The sequence below is a fragment of the Podarcis muralis genome, chromosome 1, assembly GCF_964188315.1.
Source record: "Podarcis muralis chromosome 1, rPodMur119.hap1.1, whole genome shotgun sequence".
NCBI lineage: Eukaryota > Metazoa > Chordata > Lepidosauria > Squamata > Lacertidae > Podarcis > Podarcis muralis.
In genome coordinates this window covers 7,443,299-7,459,239 of record NC_135655.1, presented here as the reverse complement: position 1 = coordinate 7,459,239, position 15,941 = coordinate 7,443,299, and the positions used below count along the sequence as shown (strand labels likewise).

The 15,941-nt window shown below is 43.7% G+C and overlaps 1 protein-coding gene across 1 annotated transcript in view; it reads left to right on the top strand.

Moving 5' to 3' along the window:
- PELI2 (pellino E3 ubiquitin protein ligase family member 2) overlaps positions 1-11,467 on the top strand; it is a 74,319-nt gene extending 62,852 nt beyond the window's left edge. Inside the window, exons 4-6 of the mRNA XM_028730861.2 lie at positions 776-973; positions 3,353-3,541; positions 5,407-11,467. Of these exons, the coding sequence (XP_028586694.2) occupies positions 776-973; positions 3,353-3,541; positions 5,407-5,973 (954 nt within the window). The 3' untranslated portion in view covers positions 5,974-11,467. The remainder of the gene's footprint in view (positions 1-775; positions 974-3,352; positions 3,542-5,406) is intronic.
- Positions 11,468-15,941: the final 4,474 nt, after the last annotated feature.

Here is a 15,941-nt window from a genome sequence, read left to right as displayed (position 1 = left end):
AAACGTCGGCTCCCTCGGCCAGTAAAGCAAGATGAGCGCCAGGGTCATTCGCGACTGGACTAACTGTCAGGGGTCCTTTACCTTTTAAAAGACGTTAGGAGAAATTCATTATTGTGCTAAGATATTGTTCTACCATGGCAATCAATTTCAGCTTGTCAGATCGAGTGACCCCCCACCCACCAATGAACCATGCTGTTCTGGGCGTTCTCCCCCCCCCCCCCAAAAAAAGACCAGAAACTATTTTGGGGGGAGCCATGCGAGGAGAGGAGAGGGAAAGTCCCACTGAGAAGGCCTTCTGCTAATGGAATTCATTAATTGAACCCATTGTGTTATAATTTGTATACTAGGGTGTCTTAAAAGTAATTCAGGATCACTTAACATTGGTTTGTAGAGTGGATCTTTTAAATCTAAAAACAGACAAAAGCTTTTATACATTTTTGTGGGGAGTGGGGGGATCTTCTGAGGGGCTTGGTTTTATTACAAGCCATTCAAATTTTGAAGGTGCCCCATGTAACTAAAACAGTTGTAGAATGAGAGCAAGATGCCTACTTACGTTAATTGTTGATTTGTGGATAATACTTGAATCTACCTGAATGTACAAGTTACCCATAGATTTTTCTTATTTAAAGTTTCACATGCTCTCACATTGCATAGTTCTCCAAAGAGTCAGTCAGTCAGTTTATTGTGTTTTAGCAAACAACCTTTCTAGACATAATGTATAATGTAACAGTATCATCTAAGGTATTTCTCTAAAATATGTTTTCAATGTCTTCAGGTTGGCAGATCGACAGAGAGCCCCATAGATTTTGTTGTAACAGATACAATTTCTGGCAGTCAAAATGGTGATGAAACTCAGATCACCCAAAGCACCATCTCCAGGTTTGCTTGCCGCATTGTCTGTGATAGGAACACACCATACACTGCCAGAATCTTTGCAGCAGGATTTGACTCTTCTAAAAACATATTCCTTGGGGTAAGTACACCTGGTTTCTCTGCAAGCCTCTCTGTCATGATAACTTGTTGCATAAACCAGCCCTCTTATCACAATATGATGGCTGTTTGCTGGCATTCAACTGCAGATTATTTTTTCTTAATATTAACACATAGTACATAGGAAACTGTCAGATTATTTTCCATCTAGCCCAGCATAGTCTACTCTGAGTGGCAGCAGCTCTGCAGTGTCTCAGTCCAAAATCTCACTTGCTACTTGATCTTTTTAACTAGATATTCCAGAATATCAATTTAGGATCTTCTCCAAGCAAGACTATGTGCTGCATCATGAGCTAATGTTACCATAGTAAATCAGGAAGTAGGATTGATTAATCTCACCCTTTGCTTCCTCATTGCAATGTGGAATCAAGTGCCCAGTTGGGCAAAATTGACGATAGAGGAGGTGATGGAATGCTAGTGGAATTGCAGAAAGGCCCATCCTTCCATATGCTTGAGAGGTGCTGGAACTGCTATCTGTAAGCTTGGTTACCATGCTGAAAGAAGAGGTCCAGCAACTTGAGGCCCACCTGTCCACACTTCAAGTCACCGGGTAACATGAGGACATTCTTGCTAGACTAGAGTGGACTGTCCTGGAACAGAGATGTAGGCAGAGTACCCCTAGGGAGGAGGAAGATTACCCAATTCAGGAGACAATCCTCTGGAGGAACATGACACAAAAAGTAGGACTATCAGGAGCATGCTGTGTCTCTGGAGCTACAAAATTGATTCTATGCCCTCACCTCGGACACTGATTCTTGGCCAGAGAAGCAAGAACAGTGGTTGCAGACCTCAGAACACATCAAGGTGGCAGCAGAAGGTACAGCATACAGAGCGATTCCTGCTACTTCCCAGAGAAGGAAGAGACGTGTGGTGGTGGTGGCAGGTGACTCCTTATTGAGTGTTATAGAGGCAGCAGCAGTGTGTTTCATGGTTTCAGTTGTCTCTACACAAATGCACAGAGTATGAGAAACAAGCAAGAAGAACTTGAGCTCTTAATACAGGATGGCACATGTAGGCTGCTGTGGTGAGACTCATGAATGGAATGTAGAAATTGAAGGGTACAACCTGCTCAGATGGAATAGATCAAACAAGAAGGGAGGAAGAGTAGCAATATATGTAAATGATGTATATACTTGTGAAGAGATCCATGGCTTAGAACATGGAAGGCTGATTGAGAGTAGGGAAGGAAGCAGTTTTTTCAGATAGTTGGGGCTAGGCTGTTTAGGACTTTAAACGGCTAACGGATGGATGGCGGCTAACAGATTGAGGTTGAATCCTGACAAGACAGAAGTACTGTTTTTGGGGGACAGGGAGCGGGTTGGTGTGGGGGATTCCCTGGTCTTGAATGGGGTAACTGTGCCCCTGAAGGACCAGGTGCGCAGCCTGAGTCATTTTGGACTCACAGCTGTCCATGGAGGCGCAGGTTAACTCTGTGTCCAGGGCAGCTGTCTACCAGCTCCACCTGGTACGCAGGCTAAGACCCTACCTGCCCGCGAACTGTCTCGCCAGAGTGGTGCATGCTCTAGTTATCTCACGCTTGGACTACTGCAACGCGCTCTACGTGGGGCTACCTTTGAAGCTGACCCGGAAACTGCAATTAATCCAGAATGCGGCAGCTAGACTGGTGACTGGGAGCGGCCGCCGGGACCACATAACACCGGTTCTGAGAGATCTGCATTGGCTCCCAGTACGTTTCCAAACACGATTCAAAGTGTTGGTGCTGACCTTTAAAGCCCTAAACGGCCTCGGTCCTGTATACTTGAAGGAGCGTCTCCACCCCCATCGTTCAGCCCGGACACTGAGATCCAGCGCCGAGGGCCTTCTGGCGGTTCCCTCATTGCGAGAAGTGAGGCTACAGGGAACCAGACAGAGGGCCTTCTCGGTAGTGGCGCCCGCCCTGTGGAACGCCCTCCCATCAAATGTCAAAGAGATAAATAATTATCTGACATTCAGAAGACATCTTAAGGCAGCCCTGTTCAGGGAAGTTTTTAATATGTAATGCTGTACTGTTTTTAACACTGATTGGGAGCCGCCCAGAGTGGCTGGGGAAACTCAGCCAGATGGGCGGGGTATAAATAATAAATTATTATTATATTATTATTATATAAACACTAATGCGATTTTCTTTCTGTCCCTTCTGATATAGAGGCAAGCTGTTTTTTTAGCCAAACTATTAGTAATAGTTGTAATTGTGTGCAGATGTTTACTTTGCTGTTCTGTGCTAAATGTTGAGTTTAGAATTCGAAGCAACCCTTCCTTTATTAGCTTACTTGTGGTTGCAACCTTGAATACCATTACAAGTTTTGAATGTGGAAAGGCTGAGTAATTTATCTTTTATTTCTTCCTGTGGCCTTCTGTGTAGGAAAAAGCAGCAAAATGGAAGAATCCTGATGGACACATGGATGGATTAACAACCAATGGCGTTCTAGTCATGCATCCAAAAGGAGGGTTCACTGAAGAATCGAAACCGGGAGTCTGGCGGGAAATTTCAGTTTGTGGTGATGTGTATACTCTGCGTGAAACAAGATCTGCTCAGCAAAGAGGCAAACTAGTAAGTTGGGAAGTTCATGATAGCGGTTTTATTTCAAAACTTTCTAGCCACATTTCTCCATATTACTCAAATTGGCTTCCATATGAAAAGAAACCATAATTAAAAATGCAACCTAGATAGCATAAGGAATAAAACAACAGAAACAATACAGCAAACAAAGCACTAATCCTCTAGTCCTAAAGATCTCCTAAATAAAAGTGTCTTAGCACCAGGAGAAAGGGGCCAGACAGACCTAGCTGGCAATCCTTGAAAGTGTGGTAGCACAGTTAATTATTGAGATAACAGCCCTTAAGATATAATAATAATTGAATAATTATTATGCTGCCCGTCTGGGTTGCCCCAGCCACTCTGGCCAGCTTCTAACAGACTGTAAAACTACAGTAAAAATATACTGATCCTAGGCCTAAAGCTCAGTGCTGCCATTTTCAATTAAGTGTAGAAGTACCTAATAAGCCACTGAAGTTGGGGTAATAATTCTGTTGGGTGCCCTCACACCAGCTTCCAGCTAGGACTCTTGATGTTTTCTACTACTTGTAGCCTCAGTGGCAGCCCCAATAGAGCATGTTGCAGTAATCTCACCTTGATGTTGCGAAAGTGTACATGATGGTAGCCAAGTCTTTCCATGCCACTGGGAATTGTGCCTTACTGGGCTCACAGTGGTTGCCTTGTGGTATGTTGCAGGTTAACTTGAATGGTGGCTTAATGTTTTGTCCTATCCTGTGGCCTTATAAGGGAGGGAAAAAATCCATCTTGCTCCAAAAATGGAATGTCTCCTGAATGCTAGGCAGAAAATGCTGCTTTGCATTCTTCTCAGCCTGCAGTTTCTGTGATGGATGGTTCTGACCATGACTGTGAGAGTCTGCAGAATGACCTTTCTGTTTCATTTAAATCCAAACTTGTTGCTGATGAATTGTGTGCCAAAAGAACAAAAGTTTCAGAAGAGTTTTAGTTTTGAACACAAAGCGCGTGACAATCTTGAAGTAATTCTGGCCTTGTCTCCTAATAAGCTGAATGTGTGAAGACATGGCTGTTGGTGATCTCTTGCACTTTTTGGCCACAGTGTGTACAATTGTGGCCAGACTCACTGTGCATGCATATATAGTGATATCTCAGGTTACAGATGCTTCAGGTTACAGACGCTTCAGGTTACAGACTCCGCTAACCCAGAAATAGTACCTCAGGTTAAGAACTTTGCTTCAGGATGAGAACAGAAATCGCATGGCAGTGGCACGGCGGCAGCAGGAGGCCCCATTAGCTAAAGTGGTACCTCAGGTTAAGAACAGTTTCAGGTTAAAAACGGACCTCCAGAACGAATTAAATTCTTAACCCGAGGTACCACTGTACTCTTGCCAACTTGCCATGTCATGCCTCTGACAAAGTGGGCTTTGTTACAGTAAATGTGTTTAGACTTATAAGAGGCCACAAGACCCTTGCCACAACAACATAGTATCATGGCTATCCTGCAGGATCTGTCAAAAAATATTACTCTTGTTTATGCAGTTACATCAGTTTACATGACACATTGAGTGACATGCGCATTGTAAGTTCCATTACTTTTGCCTAATTTAGCAGTAAGCAAGACAACAACATTTGAGGAGGAAATGGAGATACCAGGACAGAAAGGAATTTGGATTTGCTTTTTTTGTTTAATCTGTAGCAGCTTGCTATAGAGGAGGGGCTGTTGCATCAACATTTCTACATAAAATCCATGTAGGAGAACAGAAGGAAGCTGAACGCTACATTGGTTGTACAAGAGGCTGACAGAAAAGGGGTGTGTTTGGAAAATGCATTGCGTGGGGTGGGGTCACTTCGCTTCAGAATGAATTAGCTGTCAAACCGTTCTCCATCTCCGTCTGCCCTTTTAGGTGGAAAATGAAACCAACGTCTTGCAAGATGGTTCTCTCATTGATCTGTGTGGAGCCACACTCCTGTGGAGAACAGCAGATGGCTTATTTCATACACCGACTCAGAAACACATAGAGGCTCTACGGCAAGAGATCAATGCAGCGAGACCCCAGTGCCCCGTGGGGCTGAACACGCTGGCCTTTCCCAGCATCAACCGCAAGGAAGTGGTGGAAGAGAAACAGCCCTGGGCTTACCTCAGCTGTGGCCACGTCCATGGCTATCACAACTGGGGGCACCGTAGCGACACAGAAGCCAACGAGCGTGAGTGTCCTATGTGCAGAACCATTGGTCCCTATGTGCCTCTCTGGCTCGGGTGCGAGGCAGGCTTTTATGTTGATGCTGGTCCGCCAACATATGCTTTCACCCCTTGTGGGCATGTGTGCTCGGAGAAGTCTGCCAAATACTGGTCCCAGATCCCACTGCCACATGGTACTCATGCGTTCCATGCTGCCTGCCCTTTCTGCGCTACCCAGCTGTCCGGAGATCAGAACTGTGTCAAACTTATTTTTCAGGGTCCAATTGACTGACGACACCATTTTACAGATGACCACGAAAAAGCTCACATGGTTAACAATTTACTGTGAAGATAAAGAATTTGCCACTAACTCTAGATTTTACCTTTTTATAGGATTGTTATTAATGAGGGCTTTTCGGGGGCGGGTTGGGGGGAGAAACCAGCTGGGAGTAATGTGGAGTGTGGTGATACACTGATACCTGGAACCAAACAGATATCAGTGGCATTGCATGCTCAACAGAAGCATGTTCATGATGACATCTTCTTGGTAAAATTGTAGTATATTTGTAATATTTTTTTCTTAGTACCCTTGATCAGAAGAAGAAAAAAAGATACCAATGTCTTAATGATTTTTTAATCTTGGATTTTTTAACAGAAATGCTTTTCTTCTAAACTTTGACAAGCCTTTAAGACACATATTTTTTCAAGCTAAAAGGAGCATACAGAATGTAATTTGTCTGTCCTTTTCTCTCTCTCTCTCTCTCTCTTTTTAATTTGCAATATAATTAACTTGAATAGTTCATTCTCAAAGAGGATGTACTGAATGTGTGAGCAAACCTGGGTGAATGTTCACTAGATACATGCATTAAACAAGCCGTGAACACGAAAGGTTGGCTTCATAAACAATAGCACAAAAATATTATGGAATTCTGCAGTGTGGTGTAATGCAGCTGTCCAAAAAGAAAGAAAAAATAACTCAAAATTACTTGAAATTTGGAGATCGCTGTCACTTCGCATATTAATGTCTTTTTGACACAGAAGTTACCCTTGCATGTTCTTCCTGTATTTAGCATTACACGTGAAACATAATGTGGGAAGATTTAAGATACGGGTTATCTGGTCCAACAGATGTGTTAGGTCACGTTTTTTTATGTGCAAAAAGATTAGTTTGCTTCTGACTTTCCTGAGGCAGCACAACTCTCTGACAGCCACTGTACTACCATCCTGCCCTGTGTTTTATAGATTTCGCACCAACATTAAGCTAATTTGTGACCAACCTTGAGCCCCTTCATACATTGTCATAGTGTTGCAAGAGCCACTTTTCTGTGACTTCATCCTGTGCCCTTACTGTGTGTTTGAATGACTTTGTTATATGGCTGTGCCGTGTTGTGCATGCCCTTCCCACCAAGGCTGGCCTTGCCTACATGGCTCCATCATTTTCTGGTGTTGCTGCAACACCATGGGTTGAAGCCAATGAAAACTGGCTCCTTCACCAATGTGGGAACACGGGGATTTGCGATAACATGAAAACCCAGGGGTGGTAAGGCACAATATGCTATCAGCCCTTTTCAGCTTTGCATCTGATGCAATTTGTGTTATTTTTTACATATATGCAGTTACATTCTCCATGTTCACAGTTTTCTGTCCGTTTCTAATTCTGCCTTTTTGGCTTTATTGCCACTTGATATCGTTTCCCCTTGCATGTCTTGGCCCTGTGAGCAAACTGACTTGTTATAAATCTAGTTATTTAAGTGGCTGCTTTGCTACGTCAGCAAGAAGGTTTTGGTCTGCTCTCTTGCAAAACGTAAGACACGCTGGCCGTGATGTGATGGCTGGTTTGGGACACTCTTTGAGTCTTTAACATGCGAGTCACCAAGAATCCTCCTACAGATGGTTAAATATTTGGTAGCTATTTTGAAATCAGCAATTAAAAATAAGCTGTTTTGCTGAGCTTCCTTCTATGATGCTGTCCAATGTGCAAACATCCTGCAATAGTTTAACACAGTTTATTAACTTTTCAGTTTGCCATCTGTCCTCCCCACCCCCCTTTTCTCTATTTTGAGATTCAGAGAAACACCAAATGTTACTATTAAATACCCAGAATTAATTCATCCCCTATGTGGTTTGAAATTCCTGGTTTGAAGTGGGTGGGTGGAGTTGTGGGAAAGGAGGCAACTCAGTGCTCATTGTGAACTGACTGGGATTTCATGTGCTATAATGCCCTTACCATATTTGCATTTTTATCTGCTTGGGGTATTTTTATGCTTCTCCATCCCCCCCCACCCCACCCCCCATAATTGTGGTATCAGAGGTATTAGTTCTTCAATGTTGACATGAAAAAAGAACCCACAGGGAAAAATTAATTGCACATCTGAAGTGATTCTGGCAGTTTGGATCTCCATTTTGTTAAATTCACAGCAACCCCTTGCTATGTGTGTGCCCTTTGTATAAATATATAATTTATATGATTTTAATATATTGTGTATATACTTGAACTGGCCTGTTCATATTTTGGATGTAATATTGTTTTATAGTTAACCTTTTAAACATTTTCAGATGTTCATTGCCCACTGGGTGATGGGGCATGTTGTTTTTATCTGCTGCTGTTTAATACAATTTTGCTGTATAAAAAAGTTCAGCATTTTAAGTTGATGCACCAATTTCTTTTGTTTGGAAAGGTTTCACTCACTCTGCTGCATTTTCTGTCAAATGCCATACTCCGTAGCTTGCCTGCCCCACTCAGTAGGTTGGGAAATAGGGCCAATTGTTTTATAAACACTTTGTCCTAGTGCCTTTTTAAAATGAGTGCTCCTCACCTTTGATATTCCTCAAGACAAATGTGTAGCTCAAATTCTGACGATAACCCTGTTTTTGTGTCACGGTTTGTAACCCCATCCTGATCTTTTATCATAGGTGCCTCAGACCCCTCCTTTATTCTGTCTGCTGCTCTCCAGGCTCTGTTATCAAGAGGCCTTTTGCCAACTGGCAAAATATCATAAAATCAGAGTTTTAAAATCTGCCTTGCTTGCCAACTTCAAGGGCAGAAAAAACACAGTAGCGATGACTCAGGCCCTGCTCAGGTGTAGAATATCCCCACAATTAGGTTTCCTTCCATGTGTGAATGTATACCTAGAGATTGTTCCCACTTCAGTTGTGGATTACATTGAAGCTACTCCAGACTCTTTCAAGAAGGATCCATTGGACAGTCCAACCTGTGATTCTGAATCCATTTTTGTGACCTAGGTTCCGCACGGTGACAGGTGCACCTAGTGGGTGGATTGCTAGTGGGCCGCTTTGAGAAACAAGAAGAACTGATTTACTGTAACATTAATGTCAAAAGTGTTGGATTCACCCCTGTTTTCATTGCATTTTTGTGAGAAAGAGAATGATGTTGGAACAGTTGGAAGATTTCCCAGGTTTCCATAATGCTCAGGCAGTGTTCAGTAGCTCTGAAGCACTGACTTCTCTGTCATGCTCATTTCCATAAAGTTTTCCGGTGTTCTGTATATCCAAAGAGTTGCCCAAATCGCATTGCTTTTCGCTCTTCTCGTAGTTCCTATACTTCCTAGTTGAAGTTTAGATTATCCCAGACTTTACCGTGAATGGCAAAACTAGTGTATAAGATCGCTGTTGTGCTGCCATGATTGTCAGTGTTTGAGAGCACATTGAATCCGGACCCATGCTCCAATGCTGATTAGCACAAGAAATACTGAAGTCAGAGGAGTTAAGTTCTTTCTGAATCAATCCAGATTTTGTTGAACGAAGTCTCATTGTGGCTAACACGAGTGAGTGATACTGCTGGCGTGTAGGGCATAGGTAGACTTCACAATTTTTTGCCATTGAAAGCTTTCATACCTCCATGTTGTAAGACATTGACTGGTTTAGTAAATGATAGTTTTACCTATGTTGTGTGCATCTGTCTCTGAAAGCATCATAACAATATGAAATCTGTTTTCCCCCCACTGAACTGTTCTTGTTTAGCTGCTTCCAAACAAGCTTTGGCTAAACTCCAACTTCTGGCTCTAAACGTCTTTTCCTGCTGATGCTTGTATGTCTTTCTCACTATTTCTAGGTAGAAAGTACAGGAGCAGTTAATGTCTGTAGAGAGGAAGTTCATTTTGAACTATCATATTGCCTAAGATTGATTTATGATGGCTACACGTTCCATGGAGGTTGGCTCTCCAGTTCTGGATAACCCTTTTTGGTGCACCTGTTTTTAGAGAAGAGCCTAATTTAGAAAATCCATAATAACTTACTCTTCTAGCCCCTGCTCTCCTTTTTGCCCCAAATTTGATTTTAAATGGGCGTGCCTTAACCAGCCATATCAACCCCATGATCCAAACGACTCTGGGAAATAATTTGAGCCCAGCAGCAACTTTGGTCCCTTAAAAATTTAGCGAACAGTCCTAAATTGTTCTTGAGGTGTAACTTTCCCCTGCAGAGATCAGCAAACCATTTCCCTTTAAAATAAGCAAAACGAAAAACAAAAATTCCCATCGATCCCAAGTTGCTTATGCAAATTTCTCCTTGGCTTCACTGAGAAGCTTGCTTGGGGGGGGAAAGAGCATTCATTGTTTTGAGAGATGTGGTTTCTTTGCAGCAAAGCAAGCAAGGAGTCTTGTGGCACCTTAAAGAATATCAAATTTATTGTGGCATCAGCTTTCAGAGACTCAAACACACTTCGTCAGGCTTGATGAGCCCATGAAAGCTTATGCCGCGATAAATTAACTAGTATTTAATTTGCCCCAAGACTTTGTGTTGTTTAGAGCACTTTCTAGTTTTTGATAGCTGTTGATCTTGCCGGCACAGAAAATGCACGTGATAATTGTTTGAAGGGCAATCTGGAAGGAAGAGCAAAGCAGGGCAGTGGGTAGTTGTGGAATCTGAGTGATTTGGGATTTTAACCTAGACAACCTGTGCTGTTTCTTGACCAGAATGGTGGTGGTGTTTAACTTTGTCAAGCCTATTTCAGAGTCTTTGGTGTGAGAAAGAAAAGGGATCAAAGTACTTGATCTGCTCTGAGCCATAAACAGGAGGTGACTGAGGGCTGAGATGGTCACCCAGAAGTCGTGAAAAGCATTTATTTTATTTTATTTTATTTTATTTTATTTTGCCACATCTCTTCCCCAACAATGGCAATACCATTTCAGTCTTGTTTCAGACCATAGCACACAGGCTCTGACGTAAGTTTCCAGATACCTGCTGAGTACTGTTGAACAAGCAGTGGCTCTCACCTCTGATGCCCCCTGCCCAGCCTGATCTTCAAGGTTCTTTCAACGAAGTTGCCAGGGATGGAATCTGAGACTGTTTGTCTGCAAAGCCATGCCTTTGCCGATGAGCTATGGATTTTCCTGAGACTCCTATGGTAGTTTGCCATGTATCTGAGAGAGATTTCAGCAGCAAGCCCTCTGCAAACGCATTTCAATGCACACGTGAGTTTTTGACATTCTCCTTGTGAGCTCGGCATCTGGATAAAATTGTAGCATGATCCAACAAGTAAAGTATATTTTTGCTATGCTCTAAATACATTTCTTAAAAACAAAACAAAAACCCAAGCCCAAATTTCAGAACTGCATCTCATTCCCATGAGCCCACTGGGAATGGGGCTAATGGCAATGTTTACTTCAAAAGTGTTACCAGCTGTTGAACGTTCTGAGTTATGTTTGTGAAAGCTGGCCTTTTATATACATCAATGTGAATGGATATTAACACAATTTAACTGTTGTACGTTTTGGAAGTACAAGCCATTTTACAGGAGGGGGGGAATAAAAGGTATTCGAGTATTACCACCTGACTCCTTTTGATTCTTTTTCACTCTTCAGAGCTGTCAGAGGAATTCAGTGTTTGCTTTGTGAATAATGCTTAGAGGCAGTGCCGCATTGTGTGACCAGTTGAATAAATATTTGTGTGAGAGTGAAAGAGCAAGTGAGAACGCCCTCTTACTAGATCATGGATGGATGGACCTCTTTAGTGGACCCTAATTCATTTAAAATTCTGGGAACGATATTTGAATGACACAAATTTAGGTATTTTGGCATAAGATTTCAAAGGAAAACAAAAATGAAAGCTACTCTAGACTATGGTTAATATGGTGAAAATTGAGCATTGGGCCAATCCAAGGAGCAAGGAGGCTAACGCGGTCTGTCTCTGTCTGCCTCTTCCATTTGGGAACCACTTGGCTGCAGTTCAACTCCCTGTGGCTCAGTGCTAAGTCCTGCTGCGGTAACCTGGTGGGAGGGGCTGATCAGGTGGGTCTTTCCTAGCTGGGTGTCAGTTGGGTAGAAATTACCCCTACAAGTGCACACATTTACAAACACCCAGAAATACTAGCAGTCAAATCTTGGTCAAATGAGGAATAGAGTCGTCCAGAAAGTTTGATGTAAAACTGAAGTCTGTGTGGCATAATTTGGACAAATCCAGTCTCATGGGAATTAGGTGTTGTGACACTCTGCATTGTTAACTTTCTTCTTGTGCAAAAGAGGAAGCCTTACGTCAGATGAGTTCCCAGAGTATATGCCATCCTTGGGCTGCCTCTGTTGGCCTAGTTAAAAAACAACACTAAGCCATACTTTATTAAACCCTGCCCAGCCACTTAGCTATTGATCTGTTTAACATTATCTGAAACCATGGTATCTTGTTTTACAAAACTTTGTTTGCTTTAAGTACGGCTGGTGTTAACGTGTGAACACAGCATCCTTAAGGGTGTGTTTTTTGGCCACTGCACCCATAATGCTTACCAAGCTACAAAGGCAGTAGGTAAGAGCAGTTAGAAAACAAGCTAAACAATGCAGAAACAAGCCATGGTTTGTTTTTATCGTCTGTGGGGCAACTCATGGTCAAACCATGGCTTAGCATAATGTGTGAACCAGGCCACTGGCAATATATATTGGTGCAGCTTTGTTGCTAGCTGTTCCCTGTCTTCATGTAAGGAGATTGAAAGGGGATGGCTGGATGATGAGGAATGGAAAATGTGGAAGGAGAAAGATTCAGCAGGAGAGGAATCCAGGGCTTTAGGAAATCCACTTTTCTGACAATTCTTCCTGAAAACTTAGCGCAGCATAGATGCAGCTTCCACCAATTCTCAGCGCAGAGCTTTTCTTTTTATTTCAAGAACTTAACACATACAGGGGGACGCGGGTGGTGCTGTGGGTAAAAGCCTCAGCGCCTAGGGCTTGCCGATCGAAAGGTCAGTGGTTCGAATCCCCGCGGCGGGGTGCGCTCCCGTTGCTCAGTCCCAGCGCCTGCCAACCTAGCAGTTCGAAAGCACCCCCAGGTGCAAGTAGATAAATAGGGACCGCTTACTGGCGGGAAGGTAAACGGCGTTTCCGTGTGCTGTGCTGGCTCGCCAGATGTGGCTTTCTCACGCTGGCCACGTGACCCAGAAGTGTCTCCGGACAGCGCTGGCCTCCGGCCTCTTAAGTGAGATGGGCGCACAACCCTAGAGTCTGTCAAGACTGGCCCGTACGGGCAGGGGTACCTTTACCTTTTTAACACATACAAGTAGAAAGGGATGGAGGGTGGGCAGATCCTCTAGGACAGGGCGTCCCAGCTTTTCCTACCAAGTGAGCTGTAAGAGTACTTTGACACGGAATCTGTGAGCTGCACACTACCTAGTTGCAAGGGAGAAGCAAGACCAAAACTTGACTCCCCACCCCCAGCCCTCATGCTGCCTTTCCAAAGCCATGTAAGTGAGACACTGGGCTTTGGGAAATAAGGCACGAGGCCTCTGACAGGTTCTTAGATACCATATCAGTGGTATTTGCCAATTTTAGCAAAACCTAAGGACTAGAAACTTTGTGGGCTTAAAAAAATATAGGGGTGGAAAATACAAAGATTCTGAAGATACTAAAGTCTGCCTCATGTCCAATGCTTATGAAAAGGACCTTTGAAGTTCCAACTCTCGCCTGCTCTGTCAACTTCACACACAGAATCAATCTGCCTTGGCTGCCATCACTGTTACAACGGCAACTTGCTCTGAATCTCTCACAATAGCCTATATTCTGTTTCTCTTGGCTCCCCTCCTATGAAATATTCCTGGCTTGATCAGGTAGGAGCTTTTAAGAGTGTGGCAAATCTCTTTCTCTGATCAAAGTCCTCATTTTCTCTCTTCTGGTGATTAACTAATACCAGTCTCACTCTTCTAGTGTGGGTGACCTCACACTGCGTTAAGCTGCCTATCACTTCTATTAAAAGGATTATTATGTAAAATGCTCAATAATACCCCAAAGAGATCAAACGGGAACACGGGGAGAAATTATTATACTGGCTCGCTTCGCTGCTTTAATTTCTGCAGCCCTGTGAGAACAGCAAGCAAAGCGGCAGCAAAAACAAAGCACCCTTCTGGATGGGGAAGCTGGGGTGAGGGTGCAGTTTAAAAGGGTGCCTAGGGGTGCCTGTGGGGTGGAGTTCCTGAAGCCTTAACACAATGAGTGGAGTGGTGGACGTCAGTGGGCCAGGCTAGCAAAGGGAAGGTACAAGTGTAGTGAAATGATGAGCGTTTGGTCTACGGAGAACCTGATGCATGCTCTTTCGATGTTCTTGGACTCCCAGCTTCCATCAGCCCCAGCCAATATGGCTCATGGGGCAGGGCTGATGGAGGTTAGGAAACCTGTGGCCCTCCACATGTAGGAGTCTATCCCCGGCTTAAGCCTTTAATGCTCAGCCCCAGCTGAAATGAAACATGGGGAATTGGTGCATTTTAAGGAAGGGAGAGTGATGGGCCAGAGCATCTAATTTGCGTGCAGAAGGCCTCAGGTTCAATATCCAGGTAGGTATTGTGTGATTTTATATCACAGAATTGTAGAGTCGGAAGGGACCCTAAGGATCATCTAGGCCCACCCCCTGCTCTGCAGAACTATGCAGCTGTCCCATACAGGGATCGAACCTGCAACCTTGGTGTTAATCAGCACCATGCTCTAACCAACTGAGCTTCGGGAATAAATAAATGAAAAATTGTCCAGTAGCACCTTGGAGACCAACTAAGTTTGTTCTGGGTATAAGCTTTTGTGTGCATGCACACTTCTTCAGATACACAGTGTAACTGAAGAAGTGTGCTGGCACACAAAAGCTTATACCCAGAACAAACTTTGTTGTTGTTGTTTAGTTGTGTCCGACTCTTCGTGACCCCATGGACCAGAGCACGCCAGGCACTCCTGTCTTCAGAACAAACTTAGTTGGTCTCTAAGGTGCTACTGGACAATTTTTTAATTTATTTCGACTGCGTCAGACCAACACAGCTACCTACCTGAGCTTGGGGGATTTTTTTTAAAAAGGCTAACTCCAGCCTTGTTATACAGAAAGGGATGGAGATAAAACAGACTAGAATCTTAAGGTGCATGTGTTGGGCTGTTGTCGCATTATCTGTTTTCAGTATCTTAGAGCAGGATGGAATTTACAGTATATGGAAGCCTTAAAATAATGCTCACTTGCTTTGCTTTCTGGATATAAGGGCCAGGTGGAAGGCGGGTGTTCTCGGTATCTGACGGGACAGGGGTGAATAATTCATGAGGTTTGGTGGACCCTTGTCATTAAATATAGGCTAAAAAGAGGCCTCTTGAAGAGTATGTTCATTATCTACTTGTTCATGGGCATGCGCCAAATAGCTGCTTGTAGACCCTAGAGCTGCTGCTGCTTAGATTTTCAGGGAATGTGTTTTGCCATATTACATGTCAGGCCTCTTGTACATATGCATATATATTGGCTCTCAATTATCACCTGTGGTGCAGACACCTGCCACACAGCCTTGCACCAGCTGGCCACGCAAAGATTGCCAGGTTATCAACTGGACCGTGAAGGGCAAGGTCTCTGCATGGAAGGAGTTAACCTGGTTCCAACAGCCATGAGCTTTCCCAAGGACCATATGGCTTGCAGCATCTCTCAGGCTTTAGGCAGCGTACGACTTGTCTGGGAAGCTACGGGTGGCTGGCTGCCTCATCCCGATGATGAGAAAACAAAGCTTTATCCTAAAATAACCGAGCTTTCAGAGCCTGGTGTTCAAGGAATACCACCTCCACAGCACTGGCATTTGAGAAATGACTAAGTCAGCGTACTTGGCGTGATTTTGGGTGGTAAGGAGCTTCTGAGCTGTGGTCAGCCCTATCCTTTTTGATAATCCTGATAATGTGCAAATTCGGGAGTGCAGGGTCCCTTAATGATAGCCACAGCCCTGCTAATATTATACGCTAATACTACCCACGTTGGAAGAATGGCAGACGAAGGTGATCGACTACATGGGACTGGCAGAGATGACTGGCAGAATTC